The sequence below is a fragment of the Aythya ferina genome (assembly GCF_964211825.1).
Source record: "Aythya ferina genome assembly, chromosome: Z".
Lineage (NCBI taxonomy): Eukaryota > Metazoa > Chordata > Aves > Anseriformes > Anatidae > Aythya > Aythya ferina.
In genome coordinates this window covers 36,359,477-36,386,700 of record NC_140299.1, presented here as the reverse complement: position 1 = coordinate 36,386,700, position 27,224 = coordinate 36,359,477, and the positions used below count along the sequence as shown (strand labels likewise).

Genomic DNA, 27,224 nt, shown 5'->3' with positions numbered 1-27,224 from the left:
CAATCCATGAATATGACATCATCTTGTTGTATGTATCACATTTATTGGAATGAGTCTGGGAAAACAATGACTCTATTTTTTCAAAAAATGTGTTAACGGTCTTTTTACATGTCTTAGTTAAAAACAGCATCATATCTTTATTATATTTGACTGCTTCTCAGTTATAAGCCCTGTGCTTAACAACTCACTGAACTATCACACTACAATCAAACACTTTAAAAGATTATGTAGGCTTATATATCTTTACATGTCTCTTCTGCCCCATCATGTTGCAAGAGCCATATTTTATCTGATCTTGTTGTTGCTCTCATTTTAAAATCTTATCACACTTTATGTGAATAACAACACTCAATGGGATTTCTGTTTATTTCTTGTTTATTTCTATTGTGCTTCATGTTTTCACGGTGTCTGCCAGTGAGGGATAATTTCCTGAGGTTAACAGCGATAAGAAGGAGACATTTCTGGTGAAGATACATATGAAAGTAAGCATGGGAATATTTAATCACAGCTCCATCAAACAATAAGTAGAGAGGCAAATCATGGAGCAGCCATGCAGAACACTCTGAAGAAGACTTACAAAGTAGGTTAACAGACAGTTGGTTTCATCCAGAGAAGATCCATAGGAAGGCAAAGGAAAGTCCCAGATAACTGAGAAAAGACAGTGTCTTTGAGCTGTGAAAGAGACGCAAGGATCTAAACAAAGTTTGTATGTCAGGTACAAGCATCAGGTTCCTTTGAGAGAACACTCTCTTCTGGTTTTGGATCTTGAATTCGGATTTTGTCCAAATAGTCTAGCTATCAGTTCCCATGGTGAAAAATATATTTATTTTTATTCTCTTGTGACTACTGATATTTAGCTGAAAGCCAGAACTGCATCTATTTTTGACAACCATGGCTACAGCAATCTGATAAATATCGATTCTGCCTCAATATAGCAACTTTTATAATTCACTTTTAAAGTAATCTACTTCACTTTTAGATGTCAATTCCTGTTTTAGAGAAATACTAACTCTGTACAAAGTGATCAGCAGAATTCATCCCCCACTTAAAGGAAGCAACTTTCTAACTACTTGGTAAATACAAAGATGTCTGCTTACAGCTCTGTAATTCATCTCCATAGGAAGACACATAAACTCTTTCCAAAAGGAGATATAAAAAAGAGTTTCACTTTATACAAACTTAGAACGCAATGAACCACTCAGGCTTAGGACTACAAACAAAGGATATTGCTAGGATGATCTGTCTTTTGTAACATTTGAAAAAAAAAAAAAAAAAAGAACAGAAATAAGAACACTGACACAGGTGCTTCTCATTTCACATAAACATAGGTGAGAATTCAAGGTCCTATTGCCTCTTACCCTCCTATGCTTCTGTTTCTGAGACCACTGGGAGACATATACTATCTCTATAAATACCGAGGAAGCTGTTCCCATAGCAAATGCTAAGTGTTTAAAAGCTCTATGAACTTCTTGTACTATCCTTTTCCTATGCCTTTGCATGATATAAACAACATGGAAAATGGAACTGGATATGAAAACCAAGAGAAAATTAATTCAGGATGATGAGCTCAAGACAGTGTCTGGGGTGGTTTTGAGATATAAACAACTTCAGAGACTATTGGGACGGAGCTGCTATAAAGATCACTGTTCAATTTCCCTAATACAGTCCTTGAAAATGAATGCCATACTCTGTTAGACAAATAAAAATCTAAGGTGATCCCACAGAATACCTTGGCTGATGTCTGGTCATGGCTGCATGTTTTCCTTCTGATTTTTCTTTTGTTACAAAGCAGTCTGCTTTCATAGCATTTTAGTGACTTGTTCGTACGAAGAAAAAAATTGGTATCATTCTTAAGAAACAAGCATCATTTCATAGAAATGACTTGTAATTAAGCTACTGGCAAGCCAAATGTAATTTGGTTATTTCAGGAAATAGATCAGGTCCTGATCCCAGAAAAGTTTATGTGGATGCACTCTCAGTGACAAATAAGCAAGATGCTAGAACACAGACAAAATGCCAAAGTGACAGATATTTAAATAGTCTTGAGTAGAACAAACACAGAAAATAAACACAGATTAGATTTTAAATAGCTCACAGAACTTAAATGCCCCAAATTTTCATAGAATGAACAAAACATTTTTTGAGGACTATCGCACAAAGAATTCATACTAACTCACATGTGATGTGGATCTGAAGCAAGTGTGCCCTTAAATCTGTGAAAAGCCAACTTAAATTAATATTTGTTTTTGCTATTTATTTATTTTTTATTGTATTCAAAATTCATACTGCATTGCATAACATCATATATCTTTACAAAACGGGGAAGAATAATGTCAAATGGCTAACGTGGACTGCGTACATAGTCCGATTATCTACTTCAGTTCTGTACAGTGATTTTTGCAAGTCAATGTGTCTGAGAAATCTATTTCTAACATGTTTTTTTCACATTTGTCTCCCTCTATGACAACGCTCTCTGCCATCTACTCTTCTATGTATATAACAATTTTTAACAGCAAACCACTGGGACTGGGACTAGGGACTGTATTTCACTAGCATCTTAGTATTGCGCATAGCATATTGGTGCCTTTATTCTCAGTAGAAAAGAGAGGAACACCATTTTACCACAAAGCAACTGAAAAATAATGAATTATTGCATAAAAAAGGCGTTTGCCAAAAAAATTTGCAGATACTATCAAGTCTCAAGCAGCCTGGAGCTTTCTAAATTTGTTCATGCACATTGGAGAAACAGCTACAGAGAGGTGAAATTCCATTCCTATATCTATGTGAAATATTTCCTTTGCTCACCAAATTCATTTCTGCCTCAGAAAAGAAACTCTTATGAGGATTATTTATATTCAAGAAAGAATACTTTTTCTTTCTCTTCCTTCCTTCCTTCCTTCCTTCCTTCCTTCCTTCCTTCCTTCCTTCCTTCCTTCCTTCCTTCCTTCCTTCCTTCCTTCCTTCCTTCCTTCCTTCCTTCCTTCCTTCCCTCCTTCCTTCCTTCCTTCTCCCTTTCTCTTTCTCTCTCTCTTTCTCTCTCTCTTTCTCTTTCTCTTTCTTTCTCTTTCTCTTTCTCTTTCTCTTTCTCTTTCTCTTTCTCTTTCTCTTTCTCTTTCTCTTTCTCTTTCTCTTTCTCTTTCTCTTTCTCTTTCTCTTTCTCTTTCTCTTTCTCTTTCTCTTTCTCTTTCTCTTTCTCTTTCTCTTTCTCTTTCTCTTTCTCTCTCTCTCTCTCTCTCTCTCTCTCTCTCTCTCTCTCTCTTTCTCTTCTATCTGCCTTCCCGCCTTCCTGCTTTCCCTCCTTCTTATCTCCCTCTCTCCTTCTCTCCCTTTTATCCATCTGTCATTTCTTGTACTAATTACTCTTCTATGTCCTGTCCTCTGTAGCTCAGCACAACAATTTGTAAAAAGCTCCTCTCACCACCCTTTACACAAGCTGAATGCTGTCTGTATAGGAACCCACAACTGTACATGCACTCTTCAGTAGATACTATGCTGTTACTTTAAGCTTTCAGGTCATGTACATTTTCACGGTAATGAAAGAAATATGCAAAAATAGTAAGAGCAGGTCTGAGTAAACTCTAATGCCACTGATTACAGATGGGGGCAGACTTACAGGCTAACGTTTTTTTTAGGTGTATCTACCTAGGTATAAGGGCATGCCAACCTTTCTACCCTTCCTTCAAAGTGACCAGACATGCTTCATCTCTCATACCAAAGCAGTTATAGTTCCCTCTGTGGTAGTGTAACCAGGCTGATAAGCCTACCTGGGGGTCCAGATAAATTAACCCCATCAATGGAACACACTCATGATACTTCATCACTTCCAGTCAAAGCTGGCTCAGACAGTTTGGGAAGGTCCATGAGTGTTTGTACCCTTTCAAGCAGGCACAATTTGACTGCTAGCATGCAGAAGAAGCTGTGCTTCTGGTATAGATTTTGGTATGGAGCATTGTGTCAGGTTGGCACCACCATCCCCACTCAGGATTCCTTTCTGCTTGGGGGCAGGATAAGACAATGCTTTCACTACAGCATGGACTGGGTCCTATGCAGTCAGCTAATACTACTAGAACAACGTGGGTGAAGCCAGCTCTTCTCTTTCTCTGGCTTTTCCCAAACAGCTAGTGAGGTAAGATAGGGAATACACTAGTGACACTTCTCCACAATCCTTTTTGCTTTAACAAAGCCAGAGCTATAGTCTGAACAAGTGTCACTTAACCCAAGAGGGAAGAAATAATGGGGACATCTAGTATGATGATGATCACTCAACTGCCTGAGAAAGAGTGGAGTGAAATATACCTGGCAAGAAATATACATTTCACTAAGGGGAGAGATGGCACTTTACTAGAAGGGACAGCTTACGTTTATTTGCTGAGAGCTGGGACTTATACTGGCCTCGAACCAGACGGCAGGTGGATCCATCGCCATTGCAGACCCCACAGTTATCTTCCTTGACAGCGCTTCCCAGCTGGCGGTCACAGCCAACAATCTGGCAAGAGAGAAAGATGTGCAGTTCAATGTGAACACCTACTGACTGACTGCTCGATCCATCTCTGCAACTAATTACTGCCAATTTCTCTCTCAGCATCTCTAGAGGGCCATAAAGTACATTAGCAATGAAAGAGGTTGAGCAAATCTGGATGGGAGTTTCAGACATGAGATAGTGAGCAGTTTAGTATTCAATAGCTTTTGCAGTCCACAGAAAGAAAAGAGTATTGTTGGAGATTGTTCTTTTTAGGGCACAGTCAACATGTCGTGGTCAGGATCCTATCAGAAGTTGTACTTCTTAAGAATTTCAAAATGAAAAATACCTGAAGTAGGTAGGGAGACAGATACTCAGAAAACAGACATAGATAAGAGAAAAGAGTAGCACAGAGCAGCACAGATAAATAATAGTAAAATGGCTGAGATCGCAGGGAAATTTTACCTGCTATACATTTGGAAAAAACATGTGGTTTTAATTATGTTTGACAATAACCCTACTCCACACAGTCAAAGCCTGTGTTCAGACTTAAAAATCTGATAAAGGCAGAAGGAACGGTTAAACAAAAGAACTTAGAGTCAGAAGTCTAATTACCTGCTTAGAAACTGGTTTTACACTTATGTGTAAATTGTTTTGTTCAAAATTTTAAAACTTAAATAAGTAAGCTAGGCATCTCAATTCATAAACATAGTTCCCAGGATAATCAAATACAAATTTATAATTTAATAGGTTTAAAATTAAATAAATGGAATATAAATTTATTTAGCACAGTGCTAATATAGGCCTTTTCTTTGAACTTTGAATTCTGGATCCATGTTATGAATTTTATACACAAATACTTGAAATTCAATAAATTAAGCAAGTCCATACAGCATTATAATTATCTTTAAATATATTAGAAAATGAAAGGCCGCCTAGCATTCTGGCATGTAAAGTACGCAATGAAAAAATAAATGTGTATAAGTTCTGCTTCTAAGGAGTTTGTGCTAACACTAAGCCAGAGAGTATCTATAAATGGGGAGAATTTTAAGTAAAGTGCTAAGTTCAGCTTTAAAATTTCCTCCATCAGTGAGCTTCAGTTAAAATCAGAAAGTTGACTCTTAGAAACTGTTAAGAGCAAGTAGGACACTTTTCCTCCAGGCTCATAAAAGCTGCATATGTAACTTGCCCACTTAAACAATCAGACTACCATGTCTTATTTGTGTGTGCACAATTGCAGAACCCTGCTAGTGCTAGCTGTACTTGTCATGTTGACACTTCCTCTGTTTTCTGCTGTGAAAATGTAGGCCTTGATTAAGGCTTGGTATTTGCTTTCAGCAATTCAGTTCCCATTTCTAACATCATTATTTTACTAGTGAAAGAAAAACATTTTCCTTGGTTATCTGTCATACTGATATAATTAATTTAATTTCAAACATTAGAGGTTTAGATTAAGGGTTGATGAAAACAACTGCTAAATTTCTTTGATTTTACCCACTTCTACTGGGTTAGAACTGGGTCAGTCTACCACGCTTCTGCACTACATTATAATGTCTCCATGGGAACTAACATAGGCTAATGGAGTAATAGTCAAGCAATAATGATACATTTCTTTAAGAAACTGGTCACACCCAGACTGCAAGAGATATTTTATCACATTAAAACCACCATGGCAAATAATGCTTAGACAGCTGCAACAAAATTAAGATTATCTTGACAATGACTACTATACAAAGCTTCCAATTACAGATATACTCTATCAGTCATACCATGTAAGATTTAAACTGTCTGACACAATGCCTACAACTCAGATGACTTTCATTCAAGTGCACCACTACAGATCACTAACCTCCAGGGTGAGAAGTGTCCTGCTGAAGAATGCATACATAATTGGAAAGGCCAGAATTCCCTTCCATACCTGTCCATAACATATTTTATATTAATTCAATGATTCAGTCTAGAATGGTATCCATATCTATACGTTTCCACCTATTTTGAAAAGAACACACAAACTGCATGAATGTGAAAAGGGCTGAACTTGAAACTCAGAGATGAGGAAAACAATTTCAAAAACAGCCTTTACTACTTTAAAGCCTTTTTTAACTTTGTGAATCATCAACTTGCATGTTGCCATGGGCTGCATTCTGATTAAAGTAAATTTATAAATTGAGCAATCTGGGGCTAGGTCACAACTTGTAGAGGAAACCACCAGGAAAATCTCAGGTGTAAAACGAAGACATACTGAAGTTCATTGTTCTTTTTGAGACAGACATTCATTGCCATTGTATGGCACAAAAATAATTATTTTATTGAAAATGCTGTATTTCAAATGGAAACATTAAATACAATGGAGACCTCAGGTGAACACCAAAATTTAAATAGCATGCACAGAACATGTACATCTTCCTGTACTTGGTAACGTCTCTCAGATAACCGTATACTTTCAGAATCTTTGACAAAATTAAATAAATTTACTATTTCTCCGCAAATTTCCCAGGTCGCTTTTTGGTTAGCTATACTAGCTATCTGTCCTAATAGATATTCAGAGCTGTTAGAACTTGTATTAAATTTTCATTTAAAATCCTTATGAGTGATTACAGAAGATTCCAAGCAACAATATATATAAATATATATATTTAATAAAACGAACCAAAACAAACAAACAAACAAAAGAAAACAAAACAAAAAAAAACAAACAAACAAAAAAAAACCAAACAAACAAACAAAAAAAAAAAAAAAGGAAAACTGTGGAAATGGTCAAAATGGTCAAATATCACCCTGCAGTGAGATGTTGACAAATTAGAGGGCTGAGCAACCACCAAACACATGAAGTTTAACAAGTGCAAGTGCTCAATTCTGCAGCCAGGACAGGGCAAACCTGTTCGTACATACAGACTGGGGGATGAGAAGATGGAGAAACACCCTGCAGATAAGGACCTGGGGGTTTTGGTTGATGGCAAGTTGAATGTGAGCCAGAAGCATACTCTGGCAGTCAAAATTGCCAGCTGTACCCTGGGGTGCATCAGGCGTGGCATTGCTAGCCGGTGGGGGGAAGTGATTGTCCTGCTCTACTCTGCGCTGGTGCTGCCTCACCTTGAGTACTGTGTGCAGTTCTGGGCACCACAAGACAAGAAGGACATAAAACTATTAGAGAGTGTCCAAAGAAGGGCTACAAAGATGGTGAAGGATCCAGAGAGGAAGACATATGAGGAGCAGCTGAGGTCCCTTGGTTTGTTCAGCCCAGAGCAGAGCAGGCTGAGGGGAGGTCTCATTGTGGCCTGCAGCTCCCTCACGAGGGGAGTGGAGGGGCAGGCGTTGAGCTCTGCTCTCTGGGGACAGTGACAGGACCCAAGGGAACGGCATGGAGCTGGGACAGGGGAGGGTCAGGCTGGGGCTTAGGGAAAGGTTCTTCTGTGATTAATTTAACTGATGCCTGAATGAAAAAATATTTCCAAGTTCACTTCACTGTTCACTTTGTTTGTTTGTTTGTTTGTTTGTTTTGGTTGGTTGTTTTTCCCCTTTCTTACTGAGGGAAGTCCTTCTTCAGAGAAATCCTTCTTCAGTCTTTTGCAGATGATTACACTCAGTAAAAAGCCAGATAGGCTTTGCAATGGAGTCCTCAAAGCTTTAGAACCAAAAAGCATTACTCCTAATCTCTTGTGTTACTTTTTATTATCTCTTACATGAAAATAGTCTATAGGTTGGACACTTATAAAAATAAAAGATCAGACAAGTAAATATTAAAGTGCTCCTAAAAAAATACAGAGTTACTGAGAGGAATAATAACTTTTGCCTCAACAAGCAGGAGAAACTTAAGTTTGGCTGTGTTGGAATGAGAATATGTAACGTCCTTAACATTTCTGTCCAAATCTCTGCTCCAACAAGGCAGCAGAGAACTAACTCACAATGAAGGATGAAGGTCCAGGTAAAAATATATCACCACCACTCCCAAGGTCTGCAGAGAGTTAGCAAGGAAGGCAGAGGTGTTTCTTGAACAAAATGAACAACATGAACAAAATGAAGAACTAAAGGTTTTGGAATAGTCATTGCAATGGATTATGCTGAAGATACAACACACTAGCAGAGACCCAGCTTTCAGGAAAAGTAGGTTAACTTAGACTGCAGAGCTAGAAAACCTGTTTTTCTAGATGACCACTGACATACGGACATACTGACCTGACCAGAGTTGGTTAAAGATTCACCATGAAAATAAGCGCCATGGAAGATACTGCTTGCCTGGGTCAGTAGGCAAGGAGTGAATAGGGATATTGTGCCTCTGACCCACAGCTCAGAGCAAAGGTTTGGTGGACACAGTTTGAAACAAAACACTGACATTTGTGAATCAAAGGTCTGGGGAATATTTCACTTTGAAAAGCTTTGAAATATCAACTCCTCATCTTAGTTTGTAACTGGAACCAATGTTGAAATTCTGAAGTTTCTGTGGGATGGAAACTTCCTTTTCCAATGCATTCTAGTGTTAATCTTAATATATCCTGGGGGGGTTAGGGAGATGAAGTCTGTTTCAATCCATAAAGTGTTGGGAAGGAAGCCCCTACCAGGAATGAAAATGGATTACTGCAACACATTGTGCCTAGAAATGCTCTGAAGTAAGCAGTTTTCGTATTCATTTCTATTACACATTAAGTTTCCTCCACTTAAAGAAGGGTAATGAAGCACAGACTTTCCACACTGAAATCTTCAGAGTTTCAAATTGCTGAAGTGTGGTACGAGGCTTGAACAGCAGATTGGTACCACACAAAATGTCAGAGGCAGCTCCATTCAGTTCCCTGGCAGACTAATCCAAACCCCATTAAAATAAAGAAAACTCACCTGTAAGTTCAGTACACTTAGGATGAAGTTTTTACATATTCCTAAAGGACTTCCTATGAAGCATATTGCTGTTGTGGTTAAATGCTCATAAAGCAGCAGAGGCAGAACATGCAGAGCTCTGGAAGTCACTGGCTTTTCACAGTATATGGAAGATATCAGCTATGCAATACTAGAGTGAGGAAGGCACAGGTGAGTATCACCTCCCTGCCCAGTTTAGCATCTCATCCTATGACAATATATACTCTAAAGCGGGAAGACTTTTTATTATCTTTATGGGTTTAGCATAAAAAGCTAGCAACAAAAAGCCAGAATAATAACAGCTAATCCCTAGCTGGCAGAGCCTGTATTGTTTTCTGGCTTAAGATATCACAGTTCTGCTTAGAGGTAAAGATTCCATATTACATTTTAGGCTGAAGTCCCACACTTCATGCTGAGTTTGATTCTTCCCCACTCCCAGTTTTACTCCACTGACAGCCAGTGAGTTGGCAAAACAGAATAATAGGGATATTCCTGACTCTGAGATATATAAATAAAGAAATTTTTACAAGACCTTGCAAGAAGAAAAAAAAAAAAAAAAAAAAAAAAAGGTTATCAAGTTAACAGAACAACTGCTTATGCATAATTTAAAGGCATTAGGTTTCAAGTCCAATGACGGGGGTTGGAACAAATTCACTGAGTGCGTGCATGAATGTTATGCGTGTATATGTTCCCTTTCTGGACTTGAACTCTGGCTCAGTTTAGCAGATTTTTCCAGAAATAAAACTGGACCAGCAATGACAGGTTCTGCTTCAGCCCTGCTAGCCTGGAAATGCCCTGAAGTAAGAAGTTTTCATAATCATTTCTATTCAGTATTAAGAAACCCTGGGCAGGAAATAATGTAATAAAGCGAGCTTGCAAATCTAGCCAATTATAAATAAATCTCCCTGTTTTTCAAAGGGCATGTCTGCAGTTCAAACACAAGGAGTTCTGAGATTCTGAGAAAAACAAAGTTGCCCTTCACTTGGAAACTAATGTGGGGCTCAAACTGGGACTTGTGTAGATTGTCACTGCTCAGCTGAAGAAAGTTTTGGATCCAAGCCACTCTTTCAGCTGAGTTCAAAACACCATTTTACAATCAGGGCGAAGAGCTGTTGTACTCTTTAAATTATTGTGGAGAGAACAAGCTTCAGGCTGTATTGCAAGCTGGAACCAGACTGGTGTCTGTGATATAGGGACGTACAGCCCCTGTTGCAGTGGTGTCTGCCTTCCAGTTCACTTTATGTTTCGTGCTGACACTTCCCAGCCTCAGCATTTACCTAGCACAGGCTGCCTCCAGACACGACACCATCCTGTGACAGGCATGCTCTTGTGCAGCACCAAGCACCAGGCTGGATCCTCTTACCCCACAGAATTTAGGTGGAGCCACACCACAAACAGCAACTGTAAGATGATTTTCACAATGGCAAGGCAATTTGTAATTGTGCTGGTAGAAGTGGCATGTGCTAGCTAGGCCTAGTGACATGTGCAGCCAATGGGCCTGTTTGACACTTGAGCCAAGAGCAACTTACAGCTGTTCAGGCAGCATAAACAAGCTTTTGTCACTGATCAGTAGCCAAATTGTTAAAAATAACCACTTTAATGACTGAGATCCACCATCTAGCACAATAAGGATGTGGCTGGCCAGCTCAGTAATTCAGTGTAACTGATTTGCAGATCCTGTCTGGTATCTGCCCCATCAGCCTAGCATTTCAAGGCAGTCACAATTCTCAGCTATTACTATGTTTAAACCAAGACAATGACCCTCATGGAGCCTTGCCAGCATGTTGGACACAGTACTTAGGGAGTCAATGGTTCAGCCATAGCTCTAGAAGCAAACAGCAAACATCTATTAGCAGAAGAAACTCAAGATAAGTGCCTATTACTCAGGTTTCCCTCAGGGAAAAGAATAAATGTGACCTCATTCTGAAACCGCCCTTGATTTAAAAAGAAGTAATTAAATTCATTTAAAAGCTGCAACTTTTAAATGAGGATTTATAGATACATTAAAGTCTTGGATGTGGGAAAAAGGCAACTCCTATCCTTATAGGCAAATTTCATTAGAACTAATCTTCCTGCATTAAAAGGTTGAATTTTGCAGGTTCAGTCATACATACAACCAATTTACTGTTTGCGCCAACATAAGAAAGACCAGATATATGGAAACTAAGCCACATCTAGTTCATTCTCTGACGATACACAAATCCAGACTCTATCATTCTGTAAAGAGCAATATTTAAACAGAATTAAGTTCAAAGAGTTTATAGACAGATGACAAGAGAAAACCTGCTGCAGAAGAGGCTTTTGTAATCATTCATCTTCCCTTATCCATCTTATTCATGCTTTCCTTTAGTTTTCCTATATGTGGGTTCATATGCCGATCTTCTGCAAAAGTAAGAATGAGTTTCTGCTATATTCCTGCATACCTGTGCTCTAATTCATGGAGGAGAATGAAAAAAAAAAAAAAAAAAAAAAGACTTTTTCAAGGCAGTGCTCTATAGCAGGTTACTACTGAAATACTAGATTTTCTCTAAAAGATTCCCACATATCATCTGGTTGGATAGCTTATTTAGCATTTCCAAGGGAAAGATTTGCCATGTTTTGTGAAAGGGGGTAAGAATACTACAGCAGAAAGTGATTGCACAGGCCATTATAAATCAAAACTCACCAAGGCAATTCTCTGTAAGTATCTTCAGAACAATGTGCTTGAGAAACCAAAAGCAAATTCTATGAAGCCTGCCCTCTGGGCCCACTCTCTTCTCCCAGACTATGAAGCACTAAACTGTAAAAGCATTTAATTGGCTCTTGTGACACTTTACATTTGACTGTGGTCCTTTGTCAGCTCTGGCATGGCTTTGTGGCGTGCTTGATACTGACACTCAGACCTCTCTTCTGTTGGGTGTACAAGCTTCCTACTCTCAAACAGACTTCTTTTGTTGGCAGGAGTCTGTTCTCCGTCGGTCTGGATAAAGGGGGATCCAGCTGCAGTGCCTTGCTACAGACAGAGTGCCAGCACAGGCTTTCTGGTGCTTCAGGCAGTCATGCCATCTGTGTTATCAAAGGACAAAATTCACCCAGAGTTCAAATAATTAAGAGGGACTGCAGGCTCCCAAGCCACTGCTGAAACTTCTAGTTTATATGGTATTCTAGCCTGCTCCTCAGTGGGTAAGAAGAGTACATGCAGGCTCTATGAGAAGACAGGATGACAAAGGACCTAAGGGGTCTGCAGTACCACCTTGTCCTGGATCTTCATGAAAACTGTAAGACCCATGGTCTTTAGTGAGACCCATACAACAGTGTTGGTGGGAACATTCAAAACCACCCAGTCAGCATGGATATACTGCTGTCTTCACACAGCACTAAACCTCCTGGGCTACTCTACGCACCTCAGGTCTTAGGTAGGCTAAGGAAATACATACACATAGACAACTTCTTAGTATCTGTAACAAGCCTCCAAATTGATCTTTTTTTTTTAATTATTATTATTTTATTTTTTGTAAGCTCCTGAATTACAATGTGCTTTGCCTTGGCAAACGGATGTGCTCTGTATGCTGCTGGTCAAGTACACCATGCACAGTAGACAGTTTGTCTTCTTGGGAGTAACAGCAGGTATTGTTTCTGCTGAAAGACTAGAACAAAAAGCCTCTGCAATGGTGCCAATCTCTGTTGGATAATAAAGTGGAAAACTGATAGCTCAGGGCTGGGGAGTGAAGTTCTAATAATGCAAATGCAGATTCCTTCACACAATAAACATATCCCCATTTCCTTGCCACTCTCTGCCACAAAAATGTTGTTACCTGGCATAATAATAACAATTTAAGAATTTGACAATTACATTTCTGAGTAATTAGGTTCTCCATCCCACTCATTTATGTGTGTTGGAACAATGTCACATCAAAGCTACTTCTTTCATCTCAGAACAATGATAGTTATCAGCAACGAAACAAAATTCAGGTTTGCTATCCACATAACTTGAGATAGATGAAGATGAGAGTATTAAACAAAAGACTCAAGCAGCAGTTCAAGCTGTTCAGCCTGACACAGCTCAAAAGTACCTGACTGTCAGAAATCAAGGATTCAGTACTTTTTGAAATGCTTGGTTCCCCAGAAAACATCTAGGTTTCAATGTAGTCCCCCAAACGATGGATTACTTTTGAGTACTTATGTTCAGGAGTTTTGTGCAGACATAAGAAACTGCAAAGTAGTTTTAAGCATCAGGCCAAAAAGCTGGGCTAAGCTAAAAGACAACTTAGAATTGATCCTGTTGTAATACCTTCTGCATGTCTGGGGAAAAATAGCCACCTTTTTGCCTAAATAAAACAGTTATCTTTACACCTTTTGTACTTTTCTTCTGGAGTTTTTGTAGCTTAGAAAAGAGAGAAAAAAAAAAAAAAAAAAAAAGCAACAAAAAGGAGCCAGAAATAACTGAATGACAGAAGACTGAAATCCCAGCAACATTTAATTACCTACACATTTTCCCCCCAATGCTTTCTTTTGCTTTAACCTGACTTCTGTCACAGTCTTGGCAGAAGAAAAATATTAGTGAAAGGTGTCATGGGGGACTGAATGTCTGTAAAAATGAATACATGCTAATACAAACACAAATGGTGCCTGTTTGCAGAGAATTAATGGCACAAAGGCCAGCATTTCTCTATTCTGCCATCAAATGGGCAAATGATGGGTATTTTCAGTACTCTTCTATGAATGTAAAACAGCAAAACAGGTAAGAACATCTTTTTGGAAATTTATCCCTCTGAGAGTTTTCAGAGTCAGATAATATGCCAAATTAAAGTGCAGGAAAATGGGATATTTTCAAAGGAAGAACCTGATCCCCTGTGTTAATGGTAGCAAGCATGGATGAGAATAGTCATTAAAATTAGAGCAATTAGAATTGTAGGGTAGAAGAAACACAGGCTGTTTTCTTCCAGGGCTTCAGTCGGGACAGGATAGAATCCTGGCCTTCTCCTTCCTCAAATCTAAAGTTGACTTGAAATGCTTGAGGAGAGCATGCAAAACAATTGGGTCACAAGCTAAGGACTAACTAAGAACAGTCTGGGGCTCATGGGCCAATTTCTGCAGCTGTGCCCCAAGTGCGTCCCAAAGGAAGACATCTATGAACCTTCAAAAGCCTGCTGAAGTGCCTATCTAATCCACGTTCTTTAAAATCCATATTTTAGTAGTAAGCAGGTTTATTGTGTCAATGAATACAACATCCATGTACCAAATATGCTACCGCGTTAAGTGATACCCTCATCCTGATTAGCTGTGTATTGAGAGGTTGAGCCAGAAACAGGAAAGACTCCATAAAACAATACTCTGTATTTGGAAATGGAGAAAGAGAAACTGTACATCCCTAAATCATGAGTTACTCTGAAGGTTGACAGGCAATATAGCACAGTTATTACTTAAAGCAGAGCACGTCACTGTTCTGACATTAAGCACCTGCAGCCACTGTCTCTGATGTAAAAATTTAGAACCATAAGCATACGCATACATGTATATACATAACAATACAAGCTTGTATATATAAAGAACATAACAATGTGGTAAATATACAGTGGGAAAAACCATTTAACAAAACATCACTGCAGAAAAACCTGCAAAAGAGGATGAGGGAAAAGATAGGTGTGTAACTTTCATACTCTTGCATATACAGTAGTAGAACTACTGTTTTGCATTTTTGTAGGTCTGATTTTGGCCCATTTAGGGACCCAGTTGACAGGTCCTTTAGGAAGTAGTTCTAAAGGGCAGAAGGATCCAGGAAGACTAGACATTTTTCAAGAATGAAACCTTAAAGGCACATGAGCAGGCTGTCCCTAAGTTCTGAAAGATATGCTAGCAGGGAAGAAAAGCTTCTGGAACTTGAGAAAAGGAAAAAACAAAAAACCAAAAAACAAACAAAGAAACAAACAAAAAACAAACAACAAAAGGAGTCTATGAAGAAGAAGCAGGCAATTCAGGAGGACTATAAAGATGTTGTGAGGTTATACAGGAAGGAAATGAGAAGGGCCAAAGCCCAGCTAGAGCTTAACTTGTCCACTACAATAAAAGGCAATAAAAATATAACTACATAAAAGAAAAGGAGAACTAAAGAGAATCTCCATCCTTTATTGGATACAGGGGGGCAACAGAATGGCAAGGGATGAGAAAAAGGCTGAGTTACTTAATGCCTTCTTTGCCTCAGTTTTTATTAGCAAGACTAATTCTTCTCAGGGTACTCAGTCCATGGAGCAGGAAGACAGAGGCAAGGGGCACAATACAGCCACTATGATCCAGGGGAAAATGATTAGCAATCTACTGGACCACTTGGACACCCACAAATATATGCAGCTAGATAGGATCCTCTCAAGGCTGCTGAAGAAGCTGGCAGAAGTGTCTGACAAACCATTTAAAAAAATTTAGCAGAGTCCTGGCTGACTGGAGAGGTCCCAGTTGACTGGAGGTTGGTGAATGCAACACCCATCTACAAGGAGAGGAAATACTATAGGCCCATCAGTATGACCTTGGTGCCAGGGAAGGTCACGAAGCAGATCATCTTGAGTGCCATCACACAGCACATACAGGACAACCAGGTGATCAGACACAGTCAGCGGGGGCTTATAAAAGTTGGATCCTGCCTGACTAACCTGATATCCTTCCATGACAAGATCACCTGCTTAATGGAGAAGAGAAAGTCTGTGTAAACAAAGACGTTGTTTACCTGGACTTCAGAAAAGCAATTGATACTGTTTCTCACAGCCCTTTCCAGGAGAAAGTGCTCTTGTTCTGGACAAATGTACAGTTCACTGGGCAAAAACATGTCTAAATGGCTAGGCCCAAAAGGTTGTTGTGAATGGAGTTAAATCTGGTTGGTGGGCAGTCACAACCTGTGATCTCCAGGTCTCAGTATTGTAGCCAGATTTGTTTAACATTTTAATCAATGACCTGGATGAGGGGATTGAATGCACCTTCAGTAAGTTGCAGATGACACCAAGATGGGCAGGAGAGTTGATCTGCTTGAGAGTACGAAGACTGCACAAGGATTTGGACAGGCTGGACGGATGGGTTGAATCCTTCCACATGACATTCAGGAAGGCTAAATGCTGGGTCCTGTGCTGGGCTCACAACAGCCCCATGAAGCCATATAGCCTTGATGAAGAGTGGCTGGAAAGCTGCCCAGCAGAAAAAGACCTGGAGGTGCTGGTCAACAGCTGGCTGAACATGAGCCAGCAGTGTGTCCAGGTGGCCAAGAAGGCCAACAGCATTGTAGCCTTTGTCATAAACAGTGCAGCCAGCAGGACTAAGAAAGTAATAGTCTCTCTATACCCAGTACTGGTGACTATTGTGTTCAGTTTTGGGCCCTTCACTACATGAAGGACATTGAGTTGCTTGGGCATGCACAAAGAAGATCAACAAAGCTGGTGAAGGAACTAAAAACACATGTGTTATAAGGACCAGCTAAGGGAACTGGGGCTGTTTAGTCTAGAGAAAAAGAAGGCTGAGCGGAGACTTCATCATTCTCTACAGCTACCTGAAAGGCACTTGCAGTGAGGAGGGTGTCAGTCTCCTTTCTCAGTTGACAAGTGATAAGAGATGAGGCAACAGCCTCAAGTTGTGTCAGAGGAAGCTTAGATCTGATATCAGAGAGAATTTCTTGATGGAAAGGTTGGTAAGGCATTGGAATGGTCTCCCCAGTGAAGTGGAGGTATTTAAGAGATGCATGAATGTGGTACTTAGAGACATTGTTTAGTAGTGGACTTGTAGTGTTAGGCAGATTGTAGGACTTGATGATCTTTAAGTTCTTTTCCAACCAATTTTTTTTTTAATTAATTTTTTTTTTTTGTATTTATATGTTATTCATTCATCTATTATACATATCCAGGCCCTACTGGACAAAACAGCATATGAACATCCAGAAGATAATTTCTCACTTAATCAGAAATATTTTCCACTATCAATTTATTTGATCTATCACTCACTAGCAAAATCTTTTATCATAGATTTGCAATGATGAGTAATGTCAAAATATTAAGAATTAGCACTTAAGACTAATATTAGAGTGGTTTTTTTTTTTTTTTTTGAGAAGTAGATGAAAAAACTATACAAAAACTATACAAAATGGACTTCTGGCAAAATATTCATAATCCAGTGCACTCACTGCCTCAGCTTGAGATGAACTATAGCTCTGGAAGTACAAATTTGTTTTGTTGGCTGCAATTCCATTGCAATACTTACTTCAAAAACAAGCAATACTTTTTGTTATTTCAAGCCGTGGCGTTTTATTAAATAATCTTTCATAGTGTATTTATTTATTTTTAAGTCAGTGGTTTTCAGCCAGTGTCCATAGCATCCTGGTGTCCATAGACTGACCACTTTTACTACAGGTACTTATCAGAGTTTGTGAAAGGTAAATAAGGGGGCAGTAATCCTGCTATCTGATGACTTCACTATTCATCTTAGCAGGAAAAAGTCTTGTAAATCAATCAATCAGTCAGAGAAGATTATAAACTACCACTAGTACTATATGGTGATTGATCTGTAAATACAACAAATGAATACTACCATAAATATCAGACATTAAGATAAGATTTTATGAGATACAGTTCTCTTTAACTAACAACCCCCAAAATGAAAAGAATGTAATGGAGTGTATCAGGTTTACACAGCAAAGGCCCGTTAGCAGGGGGACTGCAGCAGAATCCAGCAGCTGCCCTGTGTCAGATCAGAGCCAGCTCCAGACAGCTCCAAAGGGACTTGCCATTGGCCAGAGCCCACGCAGGAGCAGGGGGTATGGGGGGAGCTGCCGCCCACCCGTGGGGGACCCGTGCTGGAGCTGGTTGCTCCTGGGGGATGGATGGACCCCGTGGTATGGAGCCGTGTGGGAGCAGTGCCTGAAGAGCTGCTGCCTGTGGGCAGCCCCCGCAGGCTCAGTTCGGGAAGGATGGCATCCATGGGAGGGACCCCACAGAGAGCAGGGGCAGAGAGAGGCTGTGAAGGAGTGGCGGAGACAAAGCAACAGAGAATGACGGCAGCCCCCATTCCCCGTTCCCCTGCACCGCTCGGGGGGAGCAGGTAGAAGGGCGTATACAGGGAAAAGGTTTTTAGTTTGCATTTAGTTTTTCAGTGCTCTATTCTGTTAGTAATAGACAATAAATTGCATTAATCTTTCTGAGCTGAGTCTGTTTTGCCCACGATGATAACTGGTGAGCTATCTTCCTGTCCTTATCTCAACCCTTGAGCCTTTTCTGTAGTATTTTCTCCCATTTTTTCTTTGAGGACGGGGAGTGAGAGCGCGGTTATGGGGGAGTTCAACTGCTGAGATGGGTAAAACCACGAGATGGAGAAAGATGGATAGTTCTGAAAGAAGAAACAAGTGTGCTTTTTCCAGCCCCATTCTTTTCAAAGTAGCAAGCTTCCCTGAAGGCCTCCTCAGGAATGACCAGCTTTTGTATTTTTGTGTCTAATCCTGCTATTAGAGCTATAATATGTTTCATTCTGCCATTCCAGTATAAACAGAAAATAATTTAACAGGCTTTAATAACAACAACAACAACTGTAGTGGCAGCAATAATAACAAACATACAATTAGTATCAGAGTTGATTTTTCAATAGCAGAATAATCTATGACTAATGTTAAATTATTCCTGGTTTAAACTGAAATAAAAGAATGCAAAAGTTTGCCCCTTTATTTTGATTCTTTAGAGAATTTTAAAGGAGTCAGTAGGTCTTATACACCTGCATGTGTAAGAAAGCAGTCAGCTTTTAACAAAATCCAGGCATACATCAAATCAATTTTTATGGATTTTTTTAATAAGCACCATACTCCTAAATGTTGCTATTAATTGCAGCATAATTCTTTAAAAAAAAAAAAAAAAAAAAGTTTTTGCAAGCAAATTTATGCTATCGTTCAGAGCCAGTGGTTACAAGTTTTGCATTTGGTGGGAGAGCTTACTTAATCATGTCCCTGTAGGAGTTAGATAAAAGGGAATGTTCTAGTAATGGACATTTTCAAAGTTTAACATTTTAATATTAGAATGCTGTAAATTTGTGAGGGCTATCATGATTTTTCATGGTGAAGGAATGCTGTTGTCTTGTTCTGTGGCTAAAATGTTAAAAGCAAGATCTCAGATGGCACACTTCACTGAGGCTCATATTACAGGGAGAAAAAAAAAAAAAAAAAAAAAAAAAAGAGAGAGAGAGGGGGAGAGAGAGAGAGAGAGAGAGAATTAAGTGAAAAGAGTAAGTGCCTGTGAGAAAGGAGGGGACACAGAGATCCTGTGTGAACTGGGAAACTGCTGTATTATCACTTTTCCAGTCCCTGTGAATCTGGGCTCCTTGGGCTGGGAAGGAGGAATGCAGAAGCACCATGCCACATGTGTAAATATAAGAGACTTCCCAGACTGCAAGCACCTGATCAGTGAATGTGGCTTCAGGGAAGTACTCATCTACATCAGGTGCAGTTTTGGCTACAATACTGATGGGAGCTGTTCTTTGGAAACACTGTATAGCACCTAGCTGCCTGGCAAAACATTTAATAAATAACATAATCATCCTGATCTGGTGGCACACAGCCACACACAGATTCTGCCATTAATACTGGAGACAGCAGAAGCCTTGGATAACCCTTGATCACCTGAGAAAGCAAAGACTGATACTCTTGCTCTTCCTTGCCAGAGTTAACAAAAGGAATATTTGTGGAATTCAGACAATCAGAAGACAAAAATTATATTGAAAGTGAACCAACTATGAAGACTATGATAACAGGAAGAACAAGTGAAAATGGTCAGGAAAATAGAGAAAGACAGAAACAAAAATGGAATACTTCCCCTTCAGCAGAATCAGAGACAGAAAACCAAGGAGTCTGGTTTGTGGAAGGGAAATGTTAGAAGAAACTGGATAACAGGAAAGAGATTTTGTTTTCCTTAGTAAAAGTCCCAGAATTTTTATGGTTACTGGTGATTGGGTTACAGGCCTTTCAGAGCATATATAACCATGCTCCTCACAATCCAGTGCTGCATCCTGATCAGGGTTTTTCTAGAGCCCGAAGTATGAAAGTGTGAGGGAATAGAGAGAGCTGCACGAACACTCAGGTGGCTGCTTGAGTGAATAATCAAGGGAAAACACACAGCAAGAAATATGGCAGGCAGTCACAGGGACATGGCAGGGAAGGGCACAACCCACAACCCAGCAAAGCTGTCAGATCAGAGAGTATAAAAAATATGATGGTAGAGAAGAGAACAGATGAACTGTCAGTCAAAGAAAAGGGAAAGAAGTCCATGCATTTAACAAATTACAGTATGATTTTAGAGAGCACCACATAAGGCTGGCTCTTCATCAGAATGCAGTATAATAAAATCAATGAAATATGACAGAAAATTTGATAGAAAATCAAAGAGAAAAAAAAGCAGGGGAGAAAACTTCCTAAGGTACATAATGTGGCTGAAAATACATAGAAAGCCAACAATGTATAAAATCTACTTAGATTTGAAGGAAACTGGACATTGAAACATGAACCCAAACTTTGCCTTATCTAATATTGAAGTGTGCTTGGTGCTAACAGAGATAGCACAAATGTATCCATTAGCCTGTAGTCTATAAGCAGCTCAAGCAAATAAAGTTTGATGTAGATAGGTTCAAAATAACAGTAATATATATATAAATGCAATACATAAATAAAAGGTAATAGAAATGCAACTCAGTGAAATGAAGAAGACAAATTAGGATGTCAATAAATTGGCTGAATTTAGACGTGAATTCTAGACATGAATTTAAGGGTTAAAAAGTCTCACTTTTAACAAATGGAGAAACTGAGGCCCAAAGAGGTGTAGCAGCTTGCTCAGTTATGTTACAAACAACTGGTAGATTTTCCAGTTTTGTACTTCATCACCACTATGTGGTTTGTGACTTATAGGGAGCAATAATCCTCAAAGACAACATAATTTTCTAGACCTGGAAAGCTTTTGCAAAGCAAAATAAAAAGCTAAACTTATTTTTTTAGGATACTTTCAAACTTGATCTACTACTGCAGCTAACTACAAAACAGTTCAAAACCTGAGATAACATTCCTCCAAAAAACCCAAGGATACTGTATAAGTGAGAAAATAACTTTTGCTCACTGATTTTGTATACCTCTTCCAAACAAGATAACAGTAAAGAGAACAAGACTATGAAAACAGATGACTAAAAAGAACCCTAAATGATACAGGTATGGAGAAGAAGAGAACATGTAAGAGAGAACTGAGGTAAGAAGTCATCAACAAAGGTGGCAGAGTACGGCTTCTCTCCTTACTTGGCACAAGCCGCTGATGCACATGTCCAGGGATTCAGTGTAGCACCGGGTCCCATCCAGAACCTTCGGTGCCAGTTCTACAACCAAAGCTGCCCCTCTGGCCTGGCACTTCAGCGAGCACGGGTTGTCAGGATCATTAGAGACAGGAAGCCACTCATAAAACTGCCCCTGGTACTTGACATCATTGTGTGCCGAGCACTGCTGAGCACGAAAATCACCTGCTTCTGGAGGGCAGTCCTGCAGAAAAGGAGGAGGAAAAGGTCAGTGAGTCTACTTGTGATGAGTGACCACAGTGTTGTGTAGCTGGCCGAACTTCACAGTGACAAGATGTACCCAAATTTTCTGTTTAGAATATTTCAGACTGAAATAGAAGAGACAGCTATAGCTACATATTTCAACATATACATTCAACATATACATTCAAAGTATAATTATGCCTTCTTTTCTTCTTTCCCCAGAATTACTGAAAAAACATCAAGACCACGTGTAAGTATGCAGGAGACACAAGAAACACACTTTATGTATCTTAACCACAGAACCTGTCAGTCCTCAAATGCTCTTACAAATTTTTTTCCACTTGTGCACAAATGTGCATATTTGTGTGAGCACAGCCATCCTGCCAACCAACTTTTCCTGTTTGAAGAAAAAGAAAACAAACAAACAAACAAAACTGGGTTCAGTTATGTGTTTAAATTTTCTTCACTGTTGTTTTCCCCTGTGGCTTAAATTGGTTAGTATGGAAATAGAAATAAGAAAAAATGTAATACATATTTATATTTTTCAATCTATTAGAGGCAAAGATTTTATAACTCACATAATTAGAAACTTATGATTTTACTGTGCTTTGCTAATCCTTTAGGAGGCTTGTGAGACATCTAATCTGACTCTGCACCCAGTACCCTGATATAAAAAAACAAAGATCACTCATAGTACTTCAAGTCTTTTGTTAATTTATCTTCTTGAGATTAGAAAGTTACTTTTTTTCTATCTCACAGATACTTTCTTGCTGTCATTTAACACTGAAAACCATGAGTTAACCTCTCAAGAGAACAAGAAAAACTTCAAAATCATGAGACTTCAGGCAAAATAAACATGAGCTCTTTTTATCTCCCTTCCCATTTTTGATCCTTAAAGCCTGATATTTTCAAGTTTTCCTGTGCAAGCAACCACAAAGATTCATCTTTTTTTTTTTTTTTTTTTTTTTTTGTTTTTTGTTTTTTGTTTTTTGTTTTTTGTTTTTTGTTTTAGAAGTAATTTGAATTTCTTATAAAATTACAGGAATACAGGAGCTAACGTTTAGGAGAAACATCCACCATCATGAGAATTATGACAAAACAGCAAGTACTGGAAATACAGCTGCCTCAGATTATTAAGGCCCTACAGTCCTCCATCTTGCAATCATAAGGAAATCTGCTCCACACTGGCATCTGGTCAAATACCAGACGAAATGAATACCTGCAATACTTTTGGTTGAGGATCATAACATTTATTTAGGGAGAAGTACTAATGTTGATTATATACTTGAAGGAGGGGGTTTTTACATATATACAACCAGATAATGTCCTTATAGGTTTTCCGTTTTATCTGTATGTCCTCAAAATAACTACCTCCTCCTGTAGAAATTCTGGTGTTATTGATGACAAACTAATTCACATATCATCCCAGCTAGGAAAATTTTGCTGCTATTCAGGCAAAATAACTCCTCTGAAGTTTAAATGGCCACCTCTGTTTCTCAGACCTTTTTCTACATCTTCATTCACTAGCTCTTTCCTGCTCCTTTAGACAGGATTTAGAGGTTTGCATTGTTTTGTATTAAGAAAACCTCTCTTAACAATCAAGCTTTCAAATCTGCTCTTGAAGAAAACTGGCAGAATCTTGGCTATAAATTCATCATTTGTATACTCTTGGCACAAACCCAGGATAATGAATCTGGCCCGTCATTCACTGTGTAGTGGCAATGTGGTTACGCCCATTATGCTTGAATGCTGAATGATGTTAGATCACACCACTCCAAACATTTCTTACAGTGAACTATACACACATGCAAGCCATGGCCATAAGCCACAGATTTTCAGTTAATTTGCTTTGTACCATGAGAGCAAATTTTCAGTTAGTTTGCTCTCTATTTGAGTGTGATGCAGCCTAAATATGACGGGTCAAGCTCCAGGCACAGTTCTGGTGTTTAAGTACAAGGAGGTAGTGCTCTTGCTACAAAAGGTTAAATGAATTAAGAAGAAGAAAAGGATTTGGGCCAAATCTTGCCGTAGAAAAATATGTATCAAATACTGATAATGTAGAGCTCATCCACTCTCTTTGGAAGTCAATACTGAAAGTCCAAGTTCATAACTGGAATCTTACTATGGGAGGACTTAAACAACATACAACTTGTCTCTTCATAACTTGTGGATGATATATATCTTTTTGAAGATAAAAGGTTGATTTTATTTGTTTGATTTTAAAATCTCCAGAAAACAAAACAAAACAAAGCAAAACAAAACAAACAAACAAAAAACAACAATCAGGCATTCAGGCCTTTTTTGTGATCTAGGCAAACTGTTAATACAGGAAAAACTTGGACAATAGCAGAGAGTGAAGAGAGCAGATTATGTGGGAATTTCATTATTCCTCCATAGTAATCTAAAAGAGCATAGTAGAGAAAAAGGGTCTTTCTGTTCTGCTTTTAAACAGACGATGAACAAGACAGTTACCACTTGACCCAAGATCTACTTTAGCTCTATTTTCACCAAAGAAGGGACAAGTAAAGAGGAACACTGTGGCCTTATTTTCTGCCAAAAAATCTTCTGATGCATGCCCTTCCCTGAATTTTTCTGTCCATAAGCAAATACAGTCAGGTCTCTCTGCCTGGCTTATGCTTGTTGCAGAGAGCCAAGCCAACTCTCTTGTTTGTTTCAAGTTTGGCTCTACCTTTGAAACTTCCTGGCTTGCAATAACTTTATTTTTTACAAAGACAGCAAGGCCCTTTAGAACACACAACATACAGAGCTCATAATCCTGCTTTGTAAAGGATTCAATACTATATTTGTTGTGTCAGATTTTATTTTTAAATCAAAGAAATAAAAAATGTACGGTCAATGTAACAAACTTTCGGGACACGGCAGGTGATCAGGACCAATGTTAAATACTTCCACTCTTTGATATAATGATCAAAATAAAACAATGGATTTAAATAACAGAGCTTGCATTTAAAAAAGTTTGCATGTGAAACCTGAAGCCATTCAAGGAATTCATTCAAGCAGTCACAGAGGCAGACATCCATACTTATCCTGGCACACAGATATGAAAAAAGGCCACAGCCTGACCCACCACTTTTCTCCTACCGAAATCCTAAATGTTGAATCCTAGGTCTGCCTAAAGACCTTGAAGATCCCTTTCTCTCAAAGGGAACTTTCCTTCCAGTTAGGAAAGCACACGTACTTGCACCTACACCCATAACACCTGCATAGCCTCTGCAATGTTCTTTATAACAAAATGGTCAAGTTAAGAAAAGTTGCAACCCAAAAGTATTACCATCATTAGACACAGGTCACTTAGACTGAAAAAGCAGAAAATGTACTGAGATTGGTACTTTTTATTAATTTGTTGTCTGTGTTTTCATTGGCTTTTAAAACTCACTATTTATTGTTTGTATTACATGTCAGTGATGATCAAGGGGAGCCTTGTTCAGTCATATAATGGTAGACAGACAGAAGCTCACAGCTTACAAATGAGTATTCTAGTTGCTGAAATAACAGATAAGGCAAAGCCAACGTTTTATTTCATATTGGTTCAAACTGTAAGTTGCTATTTTCTTCTAAACACTTCTCGCATCTTTAGATAATAGCTTTTGCCTGTTTGAGTGCCCAATTTGTTCAGTGTTGGCTCCTGGTGAGGAGAAACTATAGAGTCTGATTTGACAAAGTCTTTTCCATAAAGTCTTCTCCATTTTTAAAATTCAGACATCTTTCAGCATGTGTCTGGGGGTTGGTGGAAGGGGATCCTTTACAGCTGCCAGCTAGCACTGCTTCATTAGCTTGAGTGAAGTTGTATTTTCCTCTGCCAAGAGTCTGATCCTGGAAGCTATCTAACAGTATGTAGTTTTTCTACCTGTACAACAGAGACAAACAAAGGTGTGCCTACCTGTTGAACCATCCAGAAGTTACAGGCCAAGTTAGACTGGCAATGAGCCTGACGTATCCCGATCTTTGTATGGGTTATGTTTTTCTGCAAGGTATTTCACTGAATATATCTTCATGGCCTATGCTTGGCTTGGAACATGTGCCAGCACTGTTGTCTGGCCACAAAAGCACTAACAGTTATGCTTCAGGCTACTCTAATTTGGTGCTATATTCAAATCTTACAGTTTTTGCTTTCATTTTGAATATATCTGTGGGCACCTGTGGACATGAGGAACTGCTGCAATTGCACTCCTTGTAGAATCAGCAAGATCTTATAAACTTGAGTCTTGTATAAGCCCGTTTTCTTCAAGCATCCTATCCATTATCACAGAATCACAAAATTGTCTAGGTTGGAAGAGACTTCAAGATCATCGAGTCCAACCTCTGACCTAACACTAACAAGTCCTCCACTAAACCATATCTCTAAGTTAAACATCTAAATGTCTTTTAAAGACCTCCATGGATGGTGACTCCACCACTTCCCTGAGCAGCCCATTCCAATGCCTAACAACACTCTCGGTAAAGAAATTCTTCCTAATATCCAACCTAAAACACCCCTGGTGCAACTTTAGCCCTTTCCCCCTCATTCTGTCACCAGGCACATGGGAGAATAGACCAACCCCCACCTCACTACAGCCTCCTTTAAGGTATCTATAGAGAGTGATAAGGTCACCCCTGAGCCTCCTTTTCTTCAGGCTGAACAAACCCAGCTCCCTCAGCTGCTCCTCGTAGGACTTGTTCTCCAGACCCCTCACCAGCTTCATTGCCCTTCTCTGGACTCGCTCATGCACCTTGATGTCCTTCTTGTAGTGACGGGTCCATAACTGAACACAGTACTCGAGGTGCGACCTCGCACCTCGAGTGAGGAGGAAACAATTTTCCAACTCTGAGTTGTAATTGGCTGTCTGATGACCTTTAGTGTGTGAAGGCTCATGGGATATTTGTGAAACACTTAGCCTGTGCTTATGCCTATAATCTTTCTTCATCCTATCAAGGCAAGATTTCTTCTACCACAAGCAAAATACATTATCATCTTGAAGATGATCAGAAATCTGTTTGAAGTATGAAACCTATTTTAAAACAAACACAAGAGTTTCATCTTCACCTCTTAGACACTTAATCCTGGACATATTACTGTGGCTTTCCTCACATGCATTTGGTTCCTCACATACAAAAAAAAATTTTTCCAAGTTGACCTCCTATTTGACCCTATTGTAATTCATAAAGTCCATGGAATTTTGCCATGTTTGAATGCCATTCAATAAAATTTCTATTAATCAACAAACCAGTGGAAAAGATAAGATGAAACCCAGATGTCCCTTGATGGTGATAGGTATGATTAGATTTCATGGGACAAAAGTGGGTCAGGCTTTTAAAAGTTTACTTAGTGAGTGAAATGTGGAAGATCATATCTAAGCTGTGATAGGTGGAAGCAGTTAAGGAACCTTCAAACAGTTTACAGTATGTGTGCTTGTAT

General features: G+C 39.0%; 1 protein-coding gene across 7 annotated transcripts in view; it reads right to left on the bottom strand.

Moving 5' to 3' along the window:
* Positions 1–27,224, bottom strand: part of ADAMTSL1 (ADAMTS like 1) — a gene marked incomplete at its 5' end in the record, with an annotated part of 470,451 nt that overhangs the window by 129,962 nt on the left and 313,265 nt on the right. For all 7 annotated transcript variants that reach the window (XR_014687385.1, XM_084504894.1, XM_084504895.1 and 4 more), the window contains 2 exons: positions 4,360–4,486; positions 21,573–21,809. Coding sequence is in view for 6 of the 7 variants with exons in the window: in XM_084504894.1 (XP_084361020.1) it covers positions 4,360–4,486; positions 21,573–21,809 (364 nt within the window). The remainder of the gene's footprint in view (positions 1–4,359; positions 4,487–21,572; positions 21,810–27,224) is intronic.